Here is a 26,368-nt window from a genome sequence, read left to right as displayed (position 1 = left end):
AGCTGGTCTCACAGGTCTCTGCTGCAGCTCTCAGATTTCACAGGTTTGTGAGAACGTGTTTTATGAGAAAAGACTGGGACTGGGAGTGAGACACAGCAATCGATGCAGGATGTGACAAGAGCGTTAATCAGGGCCAGGGGTAGACGTACCTTCCATCGCCAGTAGGGGCGCTGTGGCCGTTTATAGTCTGTTTCTCTCCCTCTTGTCGTCGTGCTCGTTGACAGCGAAACATGGCTGCGGACTCAAAGGTTCTTCTGAGGGTTAGTTTAGTATGATTGTGATAAATGTTTCCTTAGAACTGTGGTGAATACTCAACACCGGACATGTCAGACAAAGAGGCCGGTAAAGGGAAGGAGAGTCCCGGGGAAAAAGGCTTCCGGACTCCCGGGCTGAGAGGAGCAAAGACTACCACACTGTTCCGAGCGGTCAACCCCGAACTCTTCATTAAACCCGTGAGTGTGTGAGTCTCTGTCGCTGACCTTTATCTCACTAGTACTCCCGTGTTACTCCCGTGTTACTCCCGTGTTACTGTTTACTCCGTGTTTACGTTTACTCCTGTTTACTCCTGTTACTCCTTTATTCCTATGTTTACTCCTGTTACTCCTTTATTCCTATGTTACTCCCGTGTTTACTCCTGTGTTACTCCTTTTATTCTATGTTACTCCGTGTTTACTCCTGTGTTACTCCTTTATTCCTATGTTACTCCTGTGTTACTCCAGGAGCAGTAGACCTCTCTGAGGACTCTGGTACTGATGAGGTCAGTGTGTTTACTCCTGTGTTACTCCTTTATTCCTATGTTACTCCTTTATTCCTGTGTTTACTCCTGTGTTTACTCTTTTATTCCTATGTTACTCCTTTATTCCCCGTGTTTACTCCTGTTACTCCTTTATTCCTGTTACTCTGTTAACTCCTTTATTCCTATGTTACTGTGTGTTACTCCCTTTATTCCTATGTTACTCCTGTGTTTACTCCTGTTACTCCTTTATTCCCGTGTTTACTCCTGTTACTCCTTTATTCCTGTTACTCCCGTGTTAACTCCTTTATTCCTATGTTACTCCCGTGTTACTCCTTTATTCCTATGTTACTCCTGTGTTACTCCCGTCAGGAGCAGTAGACCTCTCTCTGAGGACTCTGGTACTGATGAGGTCAGTGTGTTTACATCCTCTTGGTTGTTTTGCAGAATAAACCAGTGATGGCGTTCGGCCTGGTGACCATCACTCTGTGCGTGGGTTACCTGGGTTACCTGCACGCTGTGAAAGAGAACAACCAGGAGCTCTATGAAGTCATCGACAGTGAGGGGGAGAGATACATGAGGAGGAAGACATCCAAGTGGGACTGACGGAGTCTTCTCCATCCTGTGTGTGTGTGTGTGTGCTGAAAGGACAGAGTGAAGCTTGTCCTGCGTGACTGAACCTGGGACACCTGTGGACGTTCCATCCAATAGTGTAAACATCACATCAAAGCTGACATTTCTTTCTTGGTTTAATGAATATCATGTTTTGACTGTTGGCCACTTAACATGACATGGGAATACCTGTGAGTGATAGTTTTTACTACTTGTGAAAACTGTTCATTAATATAACAATTAGAAAATATTCAATTATTAAAAGCTTCAGTTAAAACCTGAGTTTTGTGAATGTGAGGAAATGAATGAGTGATAGTAAAGCTAAAGGTACCGTCATCACTTTACACTATGTTACTGTGGTGTGAAGCGCCCACGATTATGGAAATTATACTCTCACGATTTTTTTAAATTGGCAAACGATAATAAAAGTTTTGATAATTAAAATACAACAGTATCCAGCGTTCATTCACAAAAACACAGTATCACAGATATTCACTTGTTATATAACATTATATACACATGTGCTAATTCAGTTGTGCTCCACTGGGTTTAAGGCCAGCTTAGATACCATGATGACGCATTACTGCATCTCCTGAATTAAAACACGTGTCTCTTCAGTCTCATCCTCTCATCTCCAACAGATGTTCTTTGTCCTCGACATTGTCCATATTTTTTCAAATGATCTTAAGGACTATAAACCAAGGTTTGTCTTTAATGACTGCTTTTGTTGTCATTATTCACACAGATGAACACCTCGGTTAATTATTGGTCCGCATGGTCACTAAATTGTCTCAGCTCATTCCCATGTGCGGGGATCTTCACGTGGAAACTGCCACATGATTGATCCATCATCATCATCATCATCATCATCTGGCTTTCTCAGACTGAGGAGACAAAGAAAAGGCAGTAGTTAATCCATATGCAACCAATAATTAGTCTTTATAGTCACATACATGAGGAAGGAAACCTTTAAGCTTCAAAGTTAAGAAAGAGGAGCCTCTTTAAATAATGCAGTATAATACAACAGCTCCATTAACTGAATGACTAATGAGTTCAGTTTGATCTCACTTGTTAGTTTCATGCTGCACAGGTGGAAATGTCATCTATCCTTGACTCATGTATTACAAAGCTGCACAACGTGTCAATGAATATTCATACACTATGAACACAATTACTGAAACACCTGCTCTTACCTTTATAACCTTAGCCAGCTCCTGCAGGGTGACTTCAAACCGGGCTTCCATACTCCGCAGGTTCTCAGGTTTGACGATCTGTTTTTGAATCCCAGGGCTTCCTGCTTCCACCACCATCTGCAGAAACCTCTTCTCCTGCATGATGCAAACAATGCCACAGTTTGCCTCTATAGTATATTCAAAATAAAGGATTGAATGGCTTTGTTTGTTTATTTGACCTGTACTCCGAGTAGAAAGGTGAAGGCGAGGCCTGCTTTTCCTGCTCGTGCCGTTCTTCCAATTCTTAACAAAGAGACAGCAGGACAAAGAGTGAACATACTGGACCATACGGAGGAGCAGCGTCATGCCTCACAAACAAACATCCCTCACCTGTGGATATACGTCCTGACGTACTGTGGTGCATCATAGTTCACCACACACTTCACGCCGTTGATGTCGATGCCTCTGGCTGCTGCGTCTGTGCTGACCAACCTTTTTTTTAACAACATTCACATCCTCATTACTGACCACAGGAATGTAGAAATGACCGAGCACAATAAATAAGTGATCAACACATCGAACAAACTTCCCTTTCATGGAAGTTTAGCGACTGACAGTGGAGGGAAGAAGTATTTGATCCCTCACTGTTTTTGTAAGTTCACCCACTGACAAACACATGAACGGTCTTTACTTTTAATGGTAGGTTTATTTGAAATAAGGTTTTGACCTCCTATCAAAACATGACCAAGTCCTTGGTGGAGAAACCTTTGTGGGCAGTACAGAGGTCAGATCACCAGGTCTGCAAACATCTCAGGAGGAGTTTTGGACCACTCCTCTTGAAGGTTTTGAGGCTGTCGCTTGGCAACTCGAAGCTCCAGCTCCCTCCACAGACTTTCTATAGAATTTAGGTCCAGATACTGGCTCGGCCTCTCTATGACCTTCATGTGCTTCATCTTAGGCCACACCTTCGTTATGCCGTGGCTGTATGTTTTGCTAGAAGACCCATCCACAACCTGAGGGGAAATCTTGCGTGGAGTCCCAGACCGATGGAGACCGCAGTCATTTTCTAATGATGGCACCAACAGTTCTTGCCAATGGTCTTGTAGCACATTACAGTCTAGAAGTGTATTTGGTCTTGCCCATGATGGAGAGGTTGGTGTCTGATTCATTCTGTAACAGGTGTCTTTTATACAGGTAACAAGTTGAGATTAGGACTTTATTAAAGTGAGCCAGAATTCTTTAGTGTTGGTGATCAAATACTTCATAAATAAATGTGTATCTTTTTTTAAATATGATTTTCTGGATTTTGTTTTTGATATTCTGTCTCTCACTGTTAAAATAAACCTACCATTAAAAGTCTAGACTGTTCATTTGTTTATTTCCTCACTGTAACTTCCTGCGCCGGATGAGGAGCGTTCACCTCCCCCCTCCCATCCTCACTAGCTTCTACAGAGGCACCAAACACAGCATGCTGACCAGCTGCATCTCATCTGCTCAGCAGCTGCAGTGTCCTGGAATAAAGTCTCTGCGCCGAATAGTGAGGACATCAAAAAAGATGGAAACATCAGTCCCTCATGCAGGATGTTGTGCAGAAACACCGCCAGACCAGAGCTCAGAGCATCAGGGACCTCACACATCGCCGTCACTGACTGTTCTCCCTGCTGCCCTCTGGGTAAAGGTTCTGCAGCATCCGCGCCAAAACAGCTAAACTCCTCAACAGCCATCAGGCTGCTGACCCCACGACCTGAAGACCCCACGACCCGACAACCTGAAGACCCCACTCCCAACAACAACCTGAAGATCCCACCGAAGCAAGACCCCAACAACAACCTGAAGATCCCCACCAAGACCCCCACCCAACCCAACAACCTGAAGACCCAACAACCTGAAGATCCCACCTCAAGACCCCCACCCACAACCTGAAGACCCCACGACCCGACTAAGTCTAATCTGAGTCAGGATGAGAATCTCAGTATTTTATGTTATATGACCCTCTAATGTATACACTGAACCTCAGGTGTCAAAAGAACCAAGCAGAAACATCTCATACACACTCACAGTTGGATCTTTCCTTGTTCAAACTCCTTCAGCTTCTTCTTCCTCTCGCCAGGAGAGAGACGAGAGGAGAACTCTGCAGCAGTAACTCCACCAAACAGCTGCACCAGCAAGAAGAGCCTGAGGAAGAGAGACAGAGAGGGGATCTAGAGGCCGTTCACACTCAACGCTCCATGTCACAGGTCCACACTGGCTCCCTCAGACCTGTGTGCAGTCTCTCTGGAGTTGGTGAAACAGAGGATGGGGCGGAGCTTCATTCGTAGGATGAAGTGGAGGAGGAGCAGAGGCTTTTTGCTCAACATACAGGGAACATAATACTCCTGCAAACACAGAGTGAAGTTTAAAACTATGATTACCACACACGAGCCTGTGCTGGTTTACCATCACTTACCGTCAGACCTTGGGGGAAGTGGAAGCAGTCTTGCTTGTGGGTGGAGTCACTGTGGACAGAACTGAAGAGTCTGGGCTGGTGGAGGCCCAGCTGCTGCAGCTTCTCTGGGTTCTGTGTGAGTGTGGCAGAAAACAGCAGCTTCTGTAGAGGCATCTGAGGTGGAGACAGACTGAGAGGAGGGACAGTCAGTAATGTCACAGTCACACCACATCCTGAGGGCTACATGGGTTCAACATCTAAACACAGAAGGAAGGAAGGAAGACGGAGGAGCCACAGGAACTTCCTCCCTATGTCAATGACATGTGACATGTGACAGATATCGAGTAGAGCACAGTGTCGCCTCCTCCTAATGGTCATAGTATGGTCATCTCAATCAGACGTTAATCTCACCTGGCTGCTGTAACATGTGTTGGTTCAGTTCTCCTGAAGATGGACATGGCTCTGGGTTCACTTCCTGATTTGTAGACGGCCTTTACCACCTGACTGAGCCAAGACTGGTGCATGCTGTCAATCATCCTGTCTGCCTCGTCAATGATCTGGTTATGGATGAAACCAAGTGAGCATTCATCACTGTCAGCCAACAACTGTCAGTTGTTCCACATGTATCAAGGACTCACCAGAAATCTCAGGTGCTGGAGACATAAGCCTGAATTCTTGTTGATGTGATCGACCAGTCGTCCAGGAGTCGCCACAACAATGTCTGCTAAACTGCGTCTCCTGTCGCCTCTGGAACAACCATCATGATGAGCAGGAACGCTCCATTTACACATTTCACATGCACGTCACAGCTCAGGTGACCCTGCAGCTGCAAACACGGATGATTTCCTCTATATATGCATGTAGAGACTGAGGGACAGCCAGTGGACAAGAGAGAAGAGCGGCTAACAACTCATAATAATAGGTGTGTTTATACACATATGGTACATATCGTATATAGTGTGTGAATAAGAGTGTATGAACAATGTTGATAAATATGCTTTGGCAATGTAAGATGTACGTTAGCATGACGATAAAGAACTACTTGATTTGATTTAGAGAGAGGGACAGACAGACAGCGAGAACATCATTTCACACAACCACACTTGATATCTTGTTTCACAGGTTTTCCTTCTATGAAAAGGTTAAATGCGTATTAATAGTACTAATACCTTTTAGGGCAGTTAGTGTAATGGTTAGCATGCTTGCCTCAGAACAAGCTTTTTCTCCCAGTCCAAAAACATGCAGATTAGGAGATACAGTAGAGTATATTATACTCTACTGTAGTAGAGTATAATATACTCTACTGTATTTATCTACATTCACCAACATCTAGACAGCATTAAGTGGCCCAATGGTGCTACACGTGTTCTTCATGTAATCACCTGTGTTCTGCGAGTGAAGCCTGCTCTGCAGCAAAGGACCTCTGACCGGCCAGCATGACCACTTTCAGGGCAGTTCCCTCGGTGTAGGATGTGAACACCTTGCAAACCTGCGCGGGAGAACGTGGTCACTGAACTTGCATTGAAACTGTCCACAGCAGAAGCAGTGAGTTGTTGTTCAGACTGATTCTGACCTGCTGAGCCAGCTCCTTGGTTGGCAACACAGCCAAAGCCCGCACTTCACACACCACCCTCTCCATCAGCATCTGACAGTAGAAAGATCTCTGTCTGTATTCCACATCCTTCCCATACTGTAGGTCTATATAAACAGGACATATGCACGTTCTACTTGAAGAGCTCACCTGTATGACAGGTATGACGAATGCTAGCGTCTTGCCACTTCCTGTAGGTGCAGACACACAGATATCTCTGGGCTTGTAGCCACCACGTCCAATCAGCAGTCCTCTCTGCATGTTCTCCATGATGGCAGGGATGACCTCTGCTTGCACTGTGAACATGATGCTATTACTATCGTCATCATTATTATTATTATTATTATTATTATTATTATTATTATTATTATTAATAATAATCATGATAATAACCAATAATACAAACAAATGACGAGCACAATTTCCACACACAAAGAACACCAGACTCGCAGATCTCCTCTTTGTCTTCACAGTCTGCAGCTTTCAAGCTGACTCATCTTCAGCTCCACCACCATACCCACAGGAAGGTCAGAAACTCGACTGTGTTCTAACAGACACACTACGCGATTGCAAACTAGGGAATCCAGCTACAACCGTCCAACCTCCATCACATTAATGATTTACTGAATTAACACAGCTGCATTCTGAGAGGGGGAGAGAGAGAGACAGACAGACAGAGAGAGACACACTCATTTCATTACCTGGGAAGAAGTGTTGAATTCCATTTTCTTGCAGTCTTTTCACAAGTGCTGAACACAGTCCAGAGAGGTCAGAGATGGGCACCAGGTTGTTTTTAATGTCTCTGTGAATCACGTCAGGCTGAGCGAGCCACTGAGGCAGGACTCTGTGCACCTGGGAATACACGGAGAAGCATTTTTAGTTGTGGATGCTGATGATGCCTGTGCCTCCCAACACCCTCAGCACACCACTGTACCTTTTGGACAGGCCTGTTTTCAAACCCTCCTACAACTTTGAATCCAGCTGGAGCCGCAGTTTTCTCATTTTCTGCCTCTGCTGCTTCTTCTTGCTCTGTGTCCCCCTGTCCTCCTGAAAAGCAAAGAGGCACATGACATGCATGCACTTTATGACCTCACATAGAGTACGTGGGTAACATGACAAAGGTGCTTCACATAAAAACAGTTAAAAGTCTTTAATGAGAACCTACAGCATGAGATGAGAAGCTGTAGAGTTTATGATAAATGTATTCAAGAAAAAAAACAGTCACCTGCAGGATTCTGTCCATCATTTACATCCTCCTCTTCTGTCTCCTCCTCATTCTTCTTCTTCTTCTTCTTCTTCTTCTTCTGTTCAACAGGCTCATCATGGCTTTCAGAGTCCAGATCATGTACATTAGCTTTCTTCTTCTTCTTCTTGGGGTGTAGAAACTCTTGACCACTGTCCTTGTGAGCTTTTCTTTTCTTTTCGACACGTTGCTGTTGGGTTGGTTCCTTGGGCAGTTGTTGTTGTCGCTGTTCTGTCAAACTTTGTTGCTGCTTCTCTTTTGCTTTCTGCTGCAGTTTTGCCAATAATGCCTGAGACCGAGATTCTTTTGAGATGCTTCCATCTTCTTCCTCCCCAAGATATCTGTGAAAAAAAATCAGGCCTTTTTCTCCACTCCACCTCATAAATGCTGATCTTACACATAAGTTACAGAGATATTAGCATATGTATGTCATGTCATACTAGGGCTGAAACAATTACATGATTATTAATCAACTACTAAATTAATTGTCAGCTATTAGAGTTTGTCGTTTTGCTCCACATAACAAAGAAATCACTAAAACTGAATCATGTTGGTTTGTGGACAAAACATTTGAGAATATTTTCCAGGTTTTAAAAACACTGATGAACAACTTCCTGACATTGTGACATGGACCAACTCGATTAATAAAGTTTTTGTTTTTAGGGAAAGTATTCCTCTGCATTTGACCCTTCCGAGAATTAGGAGCAGTGGGTACCCCAGTCCTTCTTGGCCGGGCGGGGATTTGAGCCGGCGAACTTCCGGTAACAAGTCAAGTTATCATTGGAGCACTATATCATGCACGCGCAGAGAAGAGGAAAAGTTAAAGTTCAAACCACCTGACCCACAGAAACGTTTGATAGAATATCAATCAAGGTGGTAACTATGGTAACGTTTACTGCCAAGATACAAGACGGCGAGTAAAGTTAGTCAAAGGAAAGAGTTGGTACAGAACAAACTAACCTGTTAACAAGAAACAGAGACATGTCAGCAGCGAGTCGAGTGTTTCACTTCTTTTTCACACACACACACACACACACACACACGCTTCTACTCCTCGATAACTAGCACGTTAGCACTGTGTGCCCTGAGCCGCGTGTGTTACTGTCTTTAAACGATGTGACGTCCGCTTCTTCTTCCTTACGCTCGAGTTTAGCTTTCGAACGATTGAATTACTGCCATCAACTGGTATGGAGTGGTACTGACACACACACACACACACACACACACGCCATATAAACTGTTCCTTCATTCGTCCCATAAGGGTAAATGTGCGGTGTTACAGCAGCGTACAGTCACAACAATGTTGTAAAGGAGAAATAAGATAAGGAAAGGACAACTATTAAATATGTGCAAGGCAACAAATAACAAAAAAGGTCAACAATAACATAGTATTTACAGGTGAACAGTGCACTCAGGGAAGACAGTGTTGTATGAGGCAGTGTTTTTGGTGGTTTTGGTGCTGGTGTGGTCTACTGACAGTGCTGGTGTACAGTGTGACTGCAGCAGGGAGGAAAGACCTGCTACACCGGGACAGACTTCTGCATCAGCCTGTCCTCCTCCTGTGTCCCTCCTCTTATATTCAGACAGGTATTCTGGGCACACTGAAGAAAAAAAAACAATAATATATATAATATATATTAATATTTCGGATGTTTTGAGTCTGTCTGGTTAGTGTTTGGCTTTGTGTTGAGAAGCACTGAAAAATGATTAAAGGTATATGATGATCATTTAAGGGTGGGAAAATGGTCTACAGGAACAACAATGATCACACTGCTGCCGTCGCTCCACATTTCGACTCATGCGGATGTAACTGAGTGGACCAATGTGGTAAAAAGGTTACAGTGATGCTGATTTGAAAGGTAGGGTGGGAGATTATTTCCTGGAGCATTTTCTTACTGTATTGCTTAAAATCATTGGCCAGGTCACCTTTGAAAAAGAGATTTTTAATCTCAATGAGTTTTCTCCTGGTTAGATAAAGTAAAGAAATAAAAAATCCTCTTCACAACCCGAATGTAACCACATTTTTTAATTAAAAATGAGATGGTGGCTCTGTTTCTTCACTCTCACTGTCACAGAATTAAAAACTAAGGTAGGGGATGTGGAAATGACTAAGATCTTGAGAGATGGAAACTCGTACTTGAAACTTGTCAAACTTTTTTATTCATGATAAAAAAGAATAAATTATGGACATCCAGTTTTAATTGAAGGTGAAATAACAGCAACTATGAATGATGAGAAAGCAGAAATGTGAGCAAAGACCTTTGATAACGTGCACAGATCAGACAATATTTCTGAAGAGGGGAAAAGAGGGAGAAACAGCAGAAAATAAAGAGCTTTCACAACAGGAAGAAAACAAAAATGATTTATTAAACAAGGCTTTTGCAATGACAAAGATCACGTTTGTTATTTAAGGATTAGTAATCTTAGTGAGCCATCAAAGGAAAAATGATTAGAACTATATAATAAAGTTTGGGAGAGTGGGAAATTACCACATAGCTGGAAGGAAGCTGTTATAATACCAAGTCTAAACCAGGAAGAATAACACAAACAATCACCCTAACAGCCAACATCTGTAAAATAATGGAGTAAATAATAAATGAAGTACTAAAGTAAAGGCTATATAGCTAAATACCAGAGTGGTTTTAGGAGAGGAAGATGTACTGTGAACTCATTGAATGACTGGACCAGACTACAGGGTCAGAATCAGAATCTTCATTAAAACCATGTTGGGAAAAGGAGAAAAGTAGACCAGTACAGCGTTAGCCCAACAGTACCACTGTCAACAATAGCACCATGGATACTTCCAGATGCCACCATAGACCTTGCACCGTTAAAGAGGAAAAACAAAGGAATGTTGAGCCAGAATCCACATTCAACACAAGCCTATATAGACAGTTACCATGGTTACATTCAAGTATACACAGATGCATCCAAAAACCCATCCCAAAAAATAAGAGTAGGAGTTTTTCATCCCAGAATTTCAAACGAAAAACATAAATGATGATAAAGCAGGGAGGGAGTTGAGTGCCCTGACAGCCTGATGGAAGAAGCTGTCCCTCAGTCGGCTGGTCCTGGCCTGGAGACTCTGCAGTCTCTTCCCTGATGGCAGCAGGCTGAAGAGGCTGTGTGAAGGTGGGATCTGATGCGGGTGGATTTACGGGTAAGGCGGGTGTTGTACAGCTCTTGGAGGGTGGGGAGAGAGGTGCCTGTGATCTTCTCCGCTGTTCTCAGGAGGCGCTGAAGGGTCCTGCGGCATGATGCAGTGCAGGCGTCATACCACACTGTGATGCGTGAATGTAGAAGGTGCACATGATGGGGGCGGGGCTCCAGCTCTTCTTAGTTTGCGGAGGAAGTGGAGGCCTCCTGGCCAGTGATGAGGTGTTGGTGGTCCAGGAAAGATCCTCTGAGATGTGCACACCCAGGAACTTGGTTGATGGTCAGAGGGGGGTGTTGGGTGTGCACTCTCCTGAAGTCCACAACAATCTCTTTTGTCTTCTCCACATTCAGAGAGAGAGGTTGTTGTGCACGCACCACAAGGTCACATGGCTCACCTCACTCCTGTAATTTGTCTCATCATTGTTATTGATGAGACCTACCACAGTTGTGTCGTCCACAAACTTGATGAGGAGGTTGGAGTTGTGCAGTGGTGTGCAGTGGGGAGGGGGCTCAGCACACATCCTTGGGGGGCCCCCGTGTTCAAGGTGATGGTGCTGGATGTGCTGCTGCCGACCCGCACTGCCTGTGGTCTCCCTGTCAGGAAGTCCAGCAGCCAGTTGCACAGGGAGGTGTTCAGTCCTAGTTGGTCAAGTTTGATGGTCTGCTGTTGTGGGATGATTGTGTTAAATGCTGAACTGAAGTCAATAAACAGCATTCTGACATAAGAGTCTTGATGTGCCCCATGACTAGCCGTTCAAAGCACTTCATAAGAATGGGGGTGAGTGCACGGTCGTCATTGAAGCCCGGAGGATGAGGACTTTTTCGGTACCGGGATGATGGTGGTGGCTTTGAGGCATGTGGGGACAACCGCCTGACACAGCGAGGTGTTGAAGATGTCCGTCAAGACATCTGCGATTTCCCCTGCGCAGTCCCTCTGTATGTGACCAGGTATGTTGTCAGGACCAGAAGCTTTGCGGGCGTTGATCCTGCTGAGTGTTCTTCTGACACTGTCCGTAGACAGTGTAATCACCTGGTCGCCTGGGGGAGGGGGGGACTTCTGTGCAGGTGTGATGTTCTGTGCCTCAAATCGAGCGAAAAACCTGTTCCACTCATTTAGCAGAGAGGTGGAGCTGTCACAGGTCTTGCAGTCCGTGATTGTCTGTAGCCCTCGCCACAGGCTGCGTGAATCTCTGCTGTCACTGAAGTGGTGAGCTATCCTCCTAGAGCACTGCCTCTCTGATGCCACGTGACAGGTTGGCCCTTGCTGTCCTCAGGCCGACCTGGTCTCCTGCTTTGAAGGCAGCGTTCTGAGCCTTCAAGAGCCTGTAGACCTCCCCTGTCATCCATGGCTTCTGGTTGGCCTGGACAGTGACGGTCTTAAGGACAGTTACAACATCAATGCATTTGGTGATGTATGCAGTGACAGTGTCAGTGTGCTCCTGGAGGTCGGTGGTGGAGTTGTGGGAGGCAGCTTGTTTTAACACCTCCCAGTCTGTAGTGCCTCTACAGATCCTTCTGGTCACACTCACACCTCCTTCCGAACTGGTTTAGGTGGCAAAGGCAGCAGCAGGACACACTAACATAGATTTAGCAGTAAAACGAAGCAAAATGGAAATGAAGCGCATCATTAAACACAAACTAAAGGAGAGGTGGCAAAAACAATGGCAGGAGGAGACATGGAAAGAAGCAGGAAAGAGGAAAGTGTCATATCAAGGATGAGATTTGGCCTTACAGGATTAAACAACACACTCTTCACAATCAATAAACACAATGCAGGCAGATGTGATCACTGTGGGCAGGAGGAAGCAGTTCAGCACTAACTCAGTGTCATGGATATCAAAGAGAAAGAGAAATTATGATTTGAGGAATTAGAATTGGTAAAGAACCGAGTGACTGTTACAAAATATTATTTCATTTTCTTAAAACCACAAAGTTGATTGGGAGGATTTAAGTTGGGATGCAAGTGTATCACTTATATGAATATTAATTGGTTTGATTGTATGTGTGTGTGTGTGAATAGGCATATGTATGTACATGTATGCATATATGTGTGTATGTATATACAATAATAATAATAAGCATATATATAATTAGTATATATAATTATTATAATTTGATATATATGTATGCATACATGTACATATATATGTACATATATATTTTTTGAAGTACCAGTTCAGTTCGAGCCACAGTTTGATTCACACTCCATACCAGATGGTGGCGGTAGTGCACCAAACCGCCATCGAACGAAAGAAGACGATGACGTTGACCAATGAAAACAAAGTGACAACATTTGAAACTCGACAAAGTCGTTGGCCGGTTGTGGTACGCGCCTCTCAGTAGGCATTATTTCATTTATTTTAATGTTGTCATTTGCCTGACACTTTTATTTTGTGGCGGCTGAGCGTTAAAACAACAATGGGAGAAGAGTCGGCTGTTAAAGTGTGTGTTCGAGTCCGCCCGCTTATTGCGAGGTAAGTTGTGCATAGCAAGAATGAGCTAGTGCTAACACGTCTGCCGAGCTAATAGTGATCTATAAACACCTGACAGCAGTTTGAGTCAACGTGTGTACTTTGAAACTGTACTTCACTGATGAATGTCGCTTAACTAAGTGTTTGTGGTTAAGTCTCCACTGCTCTCCAGTCTCTCCATGGGCGAGGCTAACGATGGTGATTATTAGTCGGCAGACAAGTGGCTGAGAACATTAGGGCAAATGTAAACATTAATGCTGTTCAGAGACCGCGGCATTACATGCACGTTCATGTTATCATCAGTGTCCCGTGATGAGCATGATGAAATGATAGCAGTCCCCCCAGTAGCTGATTCCAGGTTTGTGTAATGGAACCAAGTGTTGAACTGTCCAGTCAGCATACATGGTCATGTTTTGTGAAAATAAATCACAGTAGAACGAGATTCCATCAATGGTTTGGTAAGTGAATGGTAGTAAAGTGTAGTCTTGTTCCTAATAACCTTACACTATTAATAATCATGTAATGTTTGTAATAATATGTTGCTCTCTTTTTCTGACTGTTGAAAATCGAGGTCTTAATTTTACTGTTTTATTTTTATTGTGTTGATACTGTGTACAATACAGTTAAGCTGATAGTTGCTGACGTGTTGTTCATAAATAAATGGGGACAGACAGTCTGTTGTTGTTTGTATACATATCTTTTATGTTATTGTCACAGGGAGGAAAGTGTCCCATCAGAGGATGCTGAGCCTGTCCAGCTGTTTTGGAAAACTGATAAGAAATCAGTTCATCAGATTGATGATGGGAATACCACCAAGAGCTTTAGTTTTGGTATGTTTCACAGTGTTGATGGGATGAATGATTGTGTTTCCTTTTAAAAAAAAACTAATTTAGACATTTATTACTAAGTGATTGTAATGGAAATGTGTAAGTATTCACTTGCCTCTGCTGTTTGTAGATCGAGTGTTCGCTGCTGAAGAAACAACCAATCATCTGTACCAGGACATTGCAAAGCCTTTGGTTGTCTCCACTGTTGAGGGATACAATGGTATGTCATGGAATCTGTTGTAATAGCACTTCCTGTAACTGTCTTGCATGTCTTTTGCTCAAACATCTGGTCGTTATATGATCCACAGGAACCATATTCGCTTATGGGCAGACTTCTTCTGGAAAGACTTTCACCATGATGGGGAGTGACCATATTCCTGGAGTGATACCACTGGCTGTGGAAGATGTCTTTCAAACCATTAAAAATGTGAGAACTCTACTCTGTCATGCTGCAGGTTGTTGTCTAATCACTGCTTATTCTAACCATTCGTTTTCTTTTCCTCAAAGTGTCCGAAGAAGGAGTTCCTTCTCCGTGTGTCTTACATGGAGATCTACAACGAGACTGTGACTGATCTGCTTGTTGACAGCTGGAAGCGAAAACCTCTGGAAGTCCGAGAGGCAATTCATGTAAGACTTGAAGACTTTCAGTGACATTGGGTTAAATCTGGATGCTTCAATCGTTGGTTTGGTTTTTTTATGTCCATGATGTGACTGACGTTTACGTCAGGAGAACGCACCCATTATTTCAGATGAGGAAGCAGGCTTTGTTCTTAGTATCAACCTGAAAATGATTATTACTATAATGATTAAGTACACTCAACATCCGCAGAGCAGTGTTGTGTGCTAAACTGTAAGTAACTGACATCACTGACAGTTTAAAAAAATAATGAGAATCTCATTTATACATTTAAATTTGCATTTCCCTTGTTTTTCATGGTGGTTGTGCCTTGTCTTGATAATTGCTGTGTGCAGAAAAACATTTATGTGGCTGACCTGACTGAGGAACTTGTTACATCTCCTGCACAAGCCCTGGCCTGGATTCGGAAAGGAGAAAGTAAGATCCCGCTACATGAAACATGTTGTGCCCAATAGTTTGTAACCTTCTGCACAATCAGCCATTTATTGTCATTATTATTATTCTTTTTTTTTTTTTTTTAGAGAATCGACACTATGGGAAAACAAAAATGAACCAGCGGAGCAGCCGCTCACATGCAATTTTTAGAATGGTAAGCACAACAATAACAACAACAGCAACAAAGAACAGCACATGGTTAGATCTTGGATTGAAATTCTGGATTCTCCATTTTTTTGTTTTGTTGTTTTCAGATTCTAGAGAGTCGAGAAAGGAGTGAGCCGGGATCAGGGGAAAATGCAGATGGTGCTATTATTGTGTCCCATTTGGTAAGCTGTCTTATATAAGCTGGTCAACTTGCGTATCTACTCATAAAACACTTTGTTTGTTTTTGAAAAAGAATAGTATTATAGTTGAATGAGTTCTCAAATAAAGCAGCATCTTAAATGTTTGTCTTTGCATTAACTTTCTGTGTCCTTCCTTTGATGTTTTTTTGTTGTAAAAATATTTTGCTCTATCTTCTAGAATTTAGTTGATTTAGCTGGATCTGAGAGAGCAAGTCAGACTGGAGCTGAAGGTAATGTGCAGTTAAGGCCATAGAATGTTTCAGTTTCCTTTTTAAACACCATAGACTCACTTTATGCTTTGTCATCCATTTCCAAGGCACACGTTTCAAAGAAGGTTGCAATATCAACCGCAGCCTGTTCACACTGGGCCAAGTCATCAAGAAACTGACTGACGAAAGCCAGAAGTGAGTGCTGAACATTCAGTGTATGCATTACATTGCTCTTGAATCTGGATGATACCATCAAGGGTCGCATTAACCAAGAATTCTGTCTTTGACGAATATTTTTCTACCATGACGGGAAAAACTGAAGGCTGCCCGTCATTTTGACAGCTTGAACACATCTACCGTAACTTGAAATAATTCATTTTCATTTCATTTATCAGGACAGTGTACAATGACATTATGCATAAAACAGCAGAGATGCTCGTACCAGACTGTAGCTTAGTAGCTAATTTCCATCTGTAGTCCTAATTCACACACAACACTGTCAACTACTTGTAGCCGCGGTGGCAGCCGTGCTCCTGTACAACTATATGATGTCTGTCAGGATCATATATATTATATAAATCGACCAATGTAACGTGAGATGTGAGCTTCACTTGATTATGCGAGATTTCATTGGAAAACAAACATGGTGGCAGCGTTACCAGGGAACACGGGAGGAAAAAATAGGGCGTCCTGCCTAAAAGTTGGGCGTCTAATTTCTTATTATTATTTTCAGTCCAGGGCCCCCGGACGCCCTGCTAGCTAAAAGCCTGGTCACCACACATGTATGAAAACTGTGGAACTGTTGGGTGCCCCAGTGCAACCAAAGAAAAAATGCACTCCAAAGGGTTTTGATCGTGGTGTTGGTGCATCTGTGTGACATTTGTTAAATGTTGTTCTCCTTCAGGGGTTTCACTAACTACAGAGACAGTAAATTAACCCGCATCCTGCAAAACTCTTTGGGTGGAAACGCCAAAACAGTCATCATCTGTACCATCACTCCGGCTGCTCTAGATGAGACCCTCAGCACATTACAGGTCAGTGGACTTCAACACCCTACTGTGACATTTAGACGCTGAGCTGCAGGTGAACAAATCTCAGCAGATAGAATTATTCACGCCAAGTGTTTTCTATTAGTTTGCCAGCACTGCAAAGAAAATGAAGAACGATCCTCATGTGACAGAAGTGTCCGATGACGGCGCTCTGCTCAAAAGGTACCGCAATGAAATTGTGGACCTGAAGCGTCGACTTCAAGAGGCGAGTGTCACTAGTCTTTTTCTTTGTTTGTCTTGTTCTGTGAGTTCCGTTGCTGACCTTTGGATGACCCCTGCAGGTTTCTTCAGTCACACAGACCACAGTCACTGAGAAGGAGGTTCTCGCCCATCTGCTCCAAGAGAAGGATCAGCTCCAGAGAGAACAGGAGGACAGGATTAGAAACCTGACCAGACTCATGGTCACCAGCTCTGACCTGGTTCCTGTTAAGAAGGTACCGATGTCACCAAGTGGAACTGTAATTAGACGTCAACTGTCCTGTCAGGATCGCAGTCATTGTGACTCTTGTTCTGTTTAAGATGCCTAAACGCAGAGTTACATGGGGAGGAAAGATGGTCAGACTGGCCCGTCCGTCGCTCTGTGGTAGTGGCTCATCTGACCTGAGCTTTGCGGACCCTTTTACCCTGAAGAGGAAAGCTGGACACTCATGTCTGATGGAGATGACGGAGGGTAAGGAGGATCAGATCATCGCTCACGTACTGTGACCTGAACTGTACTCTCTGAAAGCAAATTCATGCTTTTTACAGATGACGAGGACTTTGACGTCCACTGGGACGTTCCAGATGAGCCATCAGATGAAATGGAAACCACTCAGGGCTCTGTGGCAGTTAGAAGCTTTGAGTACAGGTAAATGTTTCTCTGCTCATGTTTCGTACCTGGTAACAGGTAGTTGTTTTTAGTACCTGCTGCGGCGAGGTTCTGAGGTGATACTGTACATGACGTCATATTCGTTTCAATGATTTCTTTGTTAAAGAAGAACTAAACCCCTGTTCTGACTCGGCCCAAGGCCGTATTTTAAAAATCTACGTGGGCAGGGAGTTATCGGTGAGTGTGTGCCGCAGGGGGCGTGACGATCGAGTGACAGCGAGCGCAAATCTCGGCAGATTTATTTCCAGTGGCAGCTTAGAGCTCTGGTCTGCTCAGCTCAGCCAAGTTACACTTCACTGCTGCCATCTCGCTTCCTCACAGCTAGAGTCAGAGACTAGGTTTTTTGGGGTTCTTCTCGCACTGAAATCCACTGTAAATGTTGTAAACACAACAAACAGAGCAGTGTTTCTACTGACCGAATAAACAGGAGCACGCTGAGCTCGCGAGGACTCTTTCTGTGATATAGTAAAGTGAAGTACGACGTGGTGTCATCACGGGATCTTTTGTTCTAATCTTCCACTCCCGCTTGTGCTGAACTCCACTGAATGTATGCAGCTCTGCTGCGTATCCACTCCGAGTCACCCCCCTCCCCCCACTGCTGTGTCTCTGGGGGCGTGGCTAGAGGAGGACGGTGACGACAACATGGGAAGAGTCGGCTAATACAAAAATTCATATATAATGGGAGGTGTTTTTCCAGAGAAGGCAGTACATGCACACATTCAAATACTCAAATACTAATATTTGAGTACTAATACTAATACACAAAACTACCAAGAGTTGGACCTGGATCAGTCAATAATATGACTAGATAACCGTATACACTAGTGTTAACCTGAAAAAAGTGGTTCAGTTACTTTAAATTAAATCAGATGTTTCTCTACACCATTGTCTCCACAATTCTTCACAATGATTTCATTTTGATCTTTTATTGATGGACTGTAATTGTTTGTTTTTTAGCAGAATCCATAACCATGAAAAACCCTCTGCTTGGTTTGTCTTTGACAGTCCCAAAGATGCGTCTCCAGACTGGATGAGTGACATTTCACAGAAAGTATCCAACCTGGAGCTCCAACTTGAAATGGAGAGTCAACAGAAAGAGGAGGCCATGACTAAAGTGACGGTATTAGAGAGCAGAGTGTCAGAGCTGCAGCTGCAGCTCCAAACAGAGGCTCAGCTGAAACACGAAGCCTTGGGGAACATGGAGACAGCAGAAAAGAGGGCAGCAGAGCAGGAGCTGCTACAACTAACCGAAGCTCAGCAGAAGCTGGAGGCCGTGGAGAAGGTGACAATGTTGGATTTGAGAGTGGTAGACCTCGAGAGACAGCTGGAATCCCAGAGCCATGCTCTGACGGAAAATGAACAGGTGTGCTGTGAGAACAGAAATGCTGAATTCCCTCACTCGGACCTCATCTTTTGTATCCTGGTCATTGTTTCAGCACTAAACAGTTTGCCTTGGTTTTCAGATGAGAAGAGAGTTTGCAGAAACCATCCAGCTCCTTGAAACTCTAGCTTCAGAGAAGGTAAAGCCTGATGGAGTTAGTTAGAAGTCTCCAAGACAAAGTAAACCTAAATCTCCATACAATAATCTCTGTGTAATGTCTTAGTGGGAGGTAGTTGAAGAACGTACGTGAACCGCAAACTCCAGGGGAGTCCAGATTAGTGCTGCATGATTCTGGAAAAAATGTGAAACGTTCAATTAGACATTGAAGAAAAACACCAAACAGTGTGATTTCTTTAGGCCCTGAATAATAATGAGCTTATTATTGTAGTGGCTTAAGTGACATATGGCGTGTTCCCACTAGCTCAACCAGTGACGTCATAACCAGGGAAAATGTGTGTAGATCAAACTGTAGATCATTCCTCTCAGGCTCTGAGAAGAAAGTAGGATCATTTATTTGTGATGCAGCTCATGACATAAAATCATTGTCATTTAGAAATGAGATCATGTGTAGTCGTGAATCGAGATCACGGTTCTCTTAACGATTTATCCAGATGCAGTTCTTGATCAATTAAAGTAAAAAACAAACAAACACAAAACTGGTTCCACAGTCTTCAATAACAAACGCTTTCAATGTTATTTCAATGTTAAGTTTCTAAAACCTCAGACACGGTGGTATTTACTCAGTGTTTCAATTACAACAAAGGCCTTATAATCGTTGATTTGCTGACTGACTGATCTGACCTGTATGTTGCCAGGACCTGGCCATCACTGAGCGAGACTATCTGAGGCAGGAGCTGGGTCTCTTCATCGAGCGGATTGAGCTTTTGGAGAAGGAGAAAGCTGCTCTGACACAGGAGCTGGAGGAGAAGAGGGAGACTGACGAGTTCAAATCTCTGGAGGACGAGTTCAGGAAGGAGCACGAGGTGAAGACACTCTTACTGTTATTAGGAGTTAGGCCTGTTCAGTCCAGGTATTAACGTCTGATCACATCTGGTTTTACCTGGCCTTTATTCAAATACACACTGAAATCCTGATTGTTAGCGAGAGTCTGAATGTACTGATGTGTCTGTCTGTCTGTCTGTCTGTGTCGTGGAGTGTGTGTGTACACGAATGACTGAGAGGAAGAGAGAAAAATGAGAGCAGTGAATCAAAGCTTTACTCACAGTGCTGTGACATTAAAAAACTCGTATTGTGTAGGCTGAATGTTAAGACCAGGTTGTGGAGGTTCTAGGTTTGGATTGATTTGCTTGTAATCTAAAATAACTTTTGATTCATCCACAGAACGAGTTGAAAAACGAAATGCTCAGCTTGAAAAAGGCCTTTGAGTCGTCTGAGGTCAAATGCCTGGAGTTTCAGGTGAGATGAAGTGTTTGGTTTTGGTTTATTTGCACATTTATAAATAAAACCTTAGAAAACATAATTAAAATAGGTCTTTGAACCCCTTTATGGGCTTATTATAAGACCTCACCTATAAAGGGTTAATTTCATGATAACAATGCAAAGTAAAGTATAACTTAATACAAAACAAAGTAAATGATCCCAAAACCCTGTTTTATATTTGAATCTTTTTGTTTTTTCAGAACAAAGTAGAAACTCTGTCTGAGGAGCTAAAGAAGAAAAGTGAATTTGCAGAGGAACTTCAGAGTATGGTATGTGCATGTTTGTGTTTTTCCTCAATCCACTGTAAATATCAAATATGTAAGCATGTGTTTGAGCCTCACTGTGTGTGTGTCAACTATTTTGATAACTTATTTTTTATTTAGTGCATCATATACATTTTTTCCTGCTGAAGTCAGCAGTAAGCGATTCATTGGTTTGAAGCTTTTTTCGTTATTAAAACAAGATTTCTGATTGTTTCAGGTTCTTAAATGTGAATATTTTCTTTATTTCTTTGCTCCATAAAACAAAGAAATCATTAAAAACGGAAACATTTTGATTCAAAACAAGACATTTGAGCACATCGTCATTTCCAGGATTGACAAACACCGATCTGCCATTTTTTAATGTTCTCTGACATTTTATGCACCAAACGAGATATAAGAGGTAGTTTGTAGTTAGATGATGTATAGCTGGACAACTGAGTGTCTTGTTCTGAACCTGCCACTGAGAACCTGTCTCACTGTGTGATATTGTGCCTCCTGACAGAGTGGTAAGGACCTTGTGCAGGAGGTGGCAAAGCTTCGTCGCTCACTGGATGATGCAGAGGGAGTCAGCAGAGACACAAAGAAGGAGTGGGCTTTCCTGCGCAGTCACAACATTGCCCTTGAGGAGATGAATGTAAGTCGGTTTAACATGTTTTATTCTTCTTATTCTACTATTTGATCAGTATCTGTGAGGTTTGTTGTGTGCGAGGTCCTTTTGTGGTTTGTCAGAATTCCTCTGAAGACGACAAACTTTCATGCCTCCCTATACCAATAGTCGTTGGATAATTCCAGATTTTTGCTTGAATTTCCCATCCATACTTCACACCTGTAGTTCATTTCACCTGAACAAAGGAATGTAGCTCAGTACAGTGTGTCCAGGCTGACTGAAGAGAGTTACCAAAGTGCCAGGTCAGTGAGAAAATGGTCAATCTACATCATTGATGAGAGGCTTAGAGTCATCCTGCATGATGCATGTAGAAGACATGAACTGACAATGAGTGAATCTGCCTTTCCTCTCGTGTCACAAAGAAGTCGCTAAAACATTGGTGGTTAAGAGTTTGTTTTTCTAGCTGTATAAAAACATCTGTGACTGTAAGATTGTGATTCTTCCTCTGTGCTCACTGTGTTTTACTTGCTAACACAGCTCTGCATTAATCCCTGGGAGAATTAGTGGTTAGCATTGTTGCCTCACAGCAAGAAGGTACTGAGTTGGATTCCTTGTCTGGGACTTTTTTGTGTGGAGTTTGCATGTTCTCCCGGGATCAAAACATCTATAAATGTTACACATATTCGGTTGGTCCATTGTTGCAGTGCTCCTCTCCAACCCGCCATCTGACCTCTTGCTTTGCTGTGCACTTGATCAGGTTAACTACCTGAACACAGATGGTACCTGTAGTGACCAGAGGCTGATCTCACTGTGGCTAGATCACTCCTTCATCTTTTTCATTTGAAGCCAGTGTTTTGAGATCAAAATGAGTTTCCACACTGTCGGAAGTGTCCAGCGTCCATGCTAACGCACTGACTACCACATGACCAGTCCACATACATGTCTCTGCATCTTTCCATCACTCAGAGTCTGAACAGAGACCAGCTTGAGTGATGGACAGATTATATTTGAAAGTGTTGTTGGAACAGCTGATGGAACAGTGAGCTAGTGATGCACGTGTAGAACATGGACAGATGCTGCGTGACGTCATGTTTTGTTACGTTATCCTTTACTGAATATTGCCATGCTCCCTCTTCAGGCGACCTTCACTGCCAACCACAAAAGGATGGAGGCAGAGGTGAACAGCCTGCATTCTCAACTTGAAAAGGAGAAGTCACACTCCAAAAACATGCAGAGTGACCTCCAAAAAGAGCTAAATATTGCCTTCAATGAGAACACCAAGCTCACTGCTCTGCTAGATGGGAAAGTCCCAAAAGGTAGGTTTAATTTCATACTTTTCATACTGTTAATCTGAAGTGAGCTCTTCACTGGTCTTCAGTAAAGATATGCTGTGTCTCAGAACTGATAGACTCTGTGGAACTGGAGAGAACAGTGACCAGTCTGAGTAAAGAGCTTACAGCAGCTCGTCAAGAAGAGGAAGCTCTCAGAGCTCAGCTACAGGAGCTGGCTTCACTTCAGACTCTGCCACATGAGATGGACAACATGGTGAAGCAGGTGAGTTCACACTCTATTATATACTGTGACTGTACTGTAGGGTTTCACTGTGTGTTCATATTAAATAAAAGGTCACTTGTAAATGTTTTTTCTAGTCTTGATGACCACTCAGCCATTCACATCTATTAGGGCTCTAAAAGCAAATCTACTGCACATGAACATGATGACTACATTCTATGTATAATGGCTCCATTTGTCAGTAAGCTCATTTATCAGGGTTTTTTAATTTGATTGGTGGTGAATGTTTAATTTCAGCTGGAGGAGAGTGAGCAGCAAAGAGCGTTAGTGGTAAACAGACTGAAGGAGATGCAGCAGCTAATGCAGGAGGAGAAGCTTGCTGACAGTGAAGTTTCCAGAAACACAGAGGAGGACATCAGCAGAGAACTTCAGGAACAGGTATTGTGTTGAACTTCCCTCGCCCCCCCTGAGGAATTTTGCTCTGAATGTCTGATTCCACCTATGGTGCTTTGCTGCGTGTCTTTCTGCTCTCTACCCCCTCACACATGACCCTTTCTAATAGTCATCTCTGAATGACGTATGCTCAGACCAGAGTCGCTGCTGAAATAGTGTGGTTTGATAGAAACCATGATCACTGCCCTAAAGAGCACCAGTGCACGACGAGCACTCTGTAACTGTGGTTGTACTCTGTCTACTACTGTTCTCTACCACAACTCAACTGACTTTAGCTTTTAATTGCTGTGACTATCATTACATTACATTTAAACGCTGCAGGGAGCAGAAGTTGCTTTTTCTTACCCGACTCTCTCTTCCGTGTGCTGATGTCTCCGCAGCTGCGCTAGCATATTTGAAGTGTTGGCCGAACGGATTTTTGTAATGAACCGTCCCACCCCTAGTGTATATATGTGTATGTATATACAGCGGAGAAAATAAGTATTGAACGCGTCAACATTTTTCTCAGTAAGTATATTTCCGATGGGGCTATTGGAATGAAATTTTCACCAGATGTCAGTAACAACCCAAGTTATCCACACATACAAAGAAATAAAAACAAATGAGTCCACAAATTAAGTTGTGTGTAATAAAGTGAAATGACACAGGGAGAAAGTATTGAATACACTTGCTGAAATTGATTTAATACTTAGTAGAAAAGCTTTTGTTGGTAATGACAGCTTCAAGACGCCTCCTGTATGGAGAAACTAGTCACACACATTGATCAGTTGTGATTTTTGCCCATTCTTCCACACAAAGTGTCTTCAAATCTTGAAGGTTCCGGGGACATCTTCTATGAACTCTGATCTTCAGTTCTTTCCAGAGGTTTTCAATCGGATTCAAGTCGGGTGATTGACTGTGCCACTCTAACGGCTTGATTGTCTTTCTCTTAAACCAATTGATTGTTTCCTTGGCTTTGTGTTTGGGATCATTGTCTTGCTGAAATGTCCACCATCTTCAGCATCCTGGTGGATGGCAGCAGATTCTTCTCAAGAATATCACGATGCATTTCTCCATTCATCCTTCCTTCAATTACATGAAGTCTGCCAGTGCCAGATGCTGAAAAACAGCCCCACACCATGATGCTCCCACCTCCAAACTGCACTGTTGGTATGGTGTTTTTAGGTTGATGTGCAGCGCCATTTCTCCTCCAAACATATTGTATGTTATGACAGCCACAGAGTTCAATTTTGGTCTCATCTGACCAGATTATATTTTCCCAGTATAACATTGGCTTGTCTAAATGTTGTGCAGCAAACTTTAAGCGAGCTTCCACATGCCTTTTCTTGAGCAGTGGTGTCTTGTGTGGTGAGCGTGCATAGAGGCCATGGCGGTGGAGTGCATTACTAATTGGTTTTTTTGAAACAACTGTACCTGCTTCTTCAAGGTCTTTCTGAAGATCTCCGCGAGTGGTCCTTGGTTCTTGGACAACTCTTCTAATTATTCTATGGACTCCTCTGTCAGTAATCTTGCGAGGAGCACCTGGTTGCAGTCGGTTAATGGTGTAAAGATGTTCTTTCCACTTCCGAATAATAGCTTCAACAGTGCTCACTGGAACATTCAGAAGTTTAGATATACATCTGTAACCAATGCCATCCGTATGTTTGTCTACAATAAGCTTGTGAAGGTCTTGGGACAGCTCTTTGCTTTTACCCATCTTGAAATGATTCTTGAGTGTCACCTTGGTAAAGAGAAACCTTTATAGGCCACCAATTAGGACTTATCCACCTGATATTAATTTGCACTGATACGGGGCAGGATTGCTTCCTAAATACTGGCTTCCTGTGCCTTCTTACACCTTTTTTTCTTCATGTGTTCAATACTTTTTCCCTGTGTCATTTCACTTACTTACACATAACTTTTGTCATGGACATTAATGTTCTTATTTCTTTGTATGTGTGGATAAATTGGGTTGTTACTGACATCTGATGAAAATTTCATCCCAATAGACCCATCAGAAATATATTTACTGAGAAAAATGTTGACGCGTTCAATACTTATTTTCTCCGCTGTATGTGCGTGGAAGTATGCCACACTTTTTTTAGTCGAGTAGTGTTTTCTAGTTGGAACTATTGTGTTTGTTGCAGGAGCTTCAGTGTGTTCAGGCTAAGAAAGCGACTGAGCCAATGGCTGCGGCTCAGAGCTCTGCAGATGAGACGGAGAAGCTGCTCTCTACTGTTGCTGCTCTCAGTGCTGAGAGGGACCAGCTCAAGATTGATCTGCAGGAAAACATAGAGATGGTCTGTAATCATGTGCTGTCATTTGTCAGCTCTTTATGCCCCTGCATGTCTGAGTCAATGAAATATTCATATCCATATCACACAGATGATTGAGAATCAGGAGGAGCTGAGGACAGCTCTGGAGAAGATACGTGAGCTGAAGGAGTGGATCAAACAGCTGGAGACTGCCCAAACATCCAAACAGGATGCTTCTCTTACTCATGTGTGTCCACAGCTGGAGGCACTACAAAAACAAGTAAGTGTGTCTGAGGTTGTTGTGTTTTCACAACATTCATTTATTTGCAAAGAAGAGTGGCCAAATGTCAAAGTGTCTCAAAGCAGCTTACAGCGTCCTCCTATAGTCTCAGAACAGTGAGGCCAATTCCTTTATTTTTGCCGTAGACTGAAAACCTTTGGGTTTGACATTACTTGCAGGCATTTACATCTGGATCTGATTCACAACATAGAAGATAGCACCTTCTGTTTGAACCCAGCCATTTTTCAAGTGAGCAAAAGTATTGGAACATGTGACTGACAGGTGTGTCCTATTACATGGTTTATTCAAACAAGCAATTGTGAATTTAAGAGAAGATGGGAAATCAGTCGGAGCCATTGCACAAACATTGACCATAGCAAGTACAAGCATTTGGAATGTCCACTGGTGTACTTAGCAACACAT

General features: G+C 43.1%; 3 protein-coding genes across 6 annotated transcripts in view; 2 read left to right on the top strand and 1 right to left on the bottom strand.

The window, feature by feature from the left end:
* The first annotated feature begins 193 nt into the window (after positions 1 to 193).
* smim8 (small integral membrane protein 8) lies at positions 194 to 1,784 on the top strand. The gene is made up of 2 exons (XM_044049377.1): positions 194 to 452; positions 1,181 to 1,784. Exons 1-2 carry the CDS (start codon positions 324 to 326, stop codon positions 1,337 to 1,339), a joined length of 288 nt encoding a protein of 95 aa, XP_043905312.1. The 5' UTR covers positions 194 to 323; the 3' UTR covers positions 1,340 to 1,784.
* On the bottom strand, positions 1,465 to 8,915 carry ddx51 (DEAD (Asp-Glu-Ala-Asp) box polypeptide 51). The gene is made up of 16 exons (XM_044049376.1): positions 8,737 to 8,915; positions 7,759 to 8,117; positions 7,468 to 7,580; positions 7,235 to 7,385; positions 6,684 to 6,829; positions 6,516 to 6,587; positions 6,325 to 6,431; positions 5,581 to 5,689; positions 5,354 to 5,499; positions 4,964 to 5,132; positions 4,777 to 4,892; positions 4,576 to 4,692; positions 2,908 to 3,009; positions 2,757 to 2,820; positions 2,539 to 2,673; positions 1,465 to 2,229 (listed from the first exon to the last, which is right to left on the bottom strand). The coding sequence occupies exons 1-16, from the start codon at positions 8,757 to 8,759 to the stop codon at positions 2,212 to 2,214; spliced, it is 1,947 nt and encodes a 648-aa protein (XP_043905311.1). The 5' UTR covers positions 8,760 to 8,915; the 3' UTR covers positions 1,465 to 2,211.
* A 4,307-nt stretch (positions 8,916 to 13,222) lies between these two features.
* Positions 13,223 to 26,368, top strand: part of cenpe (centromere protein E) — a 31,652-nt gene continuing 18,506 nt past the window's right edge. For all 4 annotated transcript variants that reach the window (XM_044049560.1, XM_044049558.1, XM_044049559.1 and 1 more), the window contains exons 1-26: positions 13,223 to 13,406; positions 14,121 to 14,233; positions 14,361 to 14,450; positions 14,539 to 14,657; positions 14,738 to 14,857; positions 15,203 to 15,284; positions 15,389 to 15,456; positions 15,557 to 15,631; positions 15,828 to 15,879; positions 15,966 to 16,053; positions 16,763 to 16,892; positions 16,993 to 17,112; positions 17,189 to 17,341; positions 17,427 to 17,577; positions 17,655 to 17,754; positions 18,781 to 19,138; positions 19,239 to 19,295; positions 19,972 to 20,139; positions 20,498 to 20,572; positions 20,797 to 20,865; positions 21,362 to 21,493; positions 22,605 to 22,782; positions 22,866 to 23,020; positions 23,276 to 23,416; positions 25,558 to 25,710; positions 25,796 to 25,945. In XM_044049560.1, coding sequence (XP_043905495.1) covers positions 13,351 to 13,406; positions 14,121 to 14,233; positions 14,361 to 14,450; positions 14,539 to 14,657; positions 14,738 to 14,857; positions 15,203 to 15,284; positions 15,389 to 15,456; positions 15,557 to 15,631; positions 15,828 to 15,879; positions 15,966 to 16,053; positions 16,763 to 16,892; positions 16,993 to 17,112; positions 17,189 to 17,341; positions 17,427 to 17,577; positions 17,655 to 17,754; positions 18,781 to 19,138; positions 19,239 to 19,295; positions 19,972 to 20,139; positions 20,498 to 20,572; positions 20,797 to 20,865; positions 21,362 to 21,493; positions 22,605 to 22,782; positions 22,866 to 23,020; positions 23,276 to 23,416; positions 25,558 to 25,710; positions 25,796 to 25,945 — 3,153 coding nt within the window. In that variant the 5' untranslated portion in view covers positions 13,223 to 13,350. The remainder of the gene's footprint in view (positions 13,407 to 14,120; positions 14,234 to 14,360; positions 14,451 to 14,538; positions 14,658 to 14,737; positions 14,858 to 15,202; positions 15,285 to 15,388; positions 15,457 to 15,556; positions 15,632 to 15,827; positions 15,880 to 15,965; positions 16,054 to 16,762; positions 16,893 to 16,992; positions 17,113 to 17,188; positions 17,342 to 17,426; positions 17,578 to 17,654; positions 17,755 to 18,780; positions 19,139 to 19,238; positions 19,296 to 19,971; positions 20,140 to 20,497; positions 20,573 to 20,796; positions 20,866 to 21,361; positions 21,494 to 22,604; positions 22,783 to 22,865; positions 23,021 to 23,275; positions 23,417 to 25,557; positions 25,711 to 25,795; positions 25,946 to 26,368) is intronic.

Source organism: Solea senegalensis, linkage group LG17 (genome assembly GCF_019176455.1).
Source record: "Solea senegalensis isolate Sse05_10M linkage group LG17, IFAPA_SoseM_1, whole genome shotgun sequence".
Classification (NCBI taxonomy): domain Eukaryota; kingdom Metazoa; phylum Chordata; class Actinopteri; order Pleuronectiformes; family Soleidae; genus Solea; species Solea senegalensis.
Note: the sequence above shows the minus strand (reverse complement) of the source record. Positions and strands in the feature narration are given on the sequence as shown.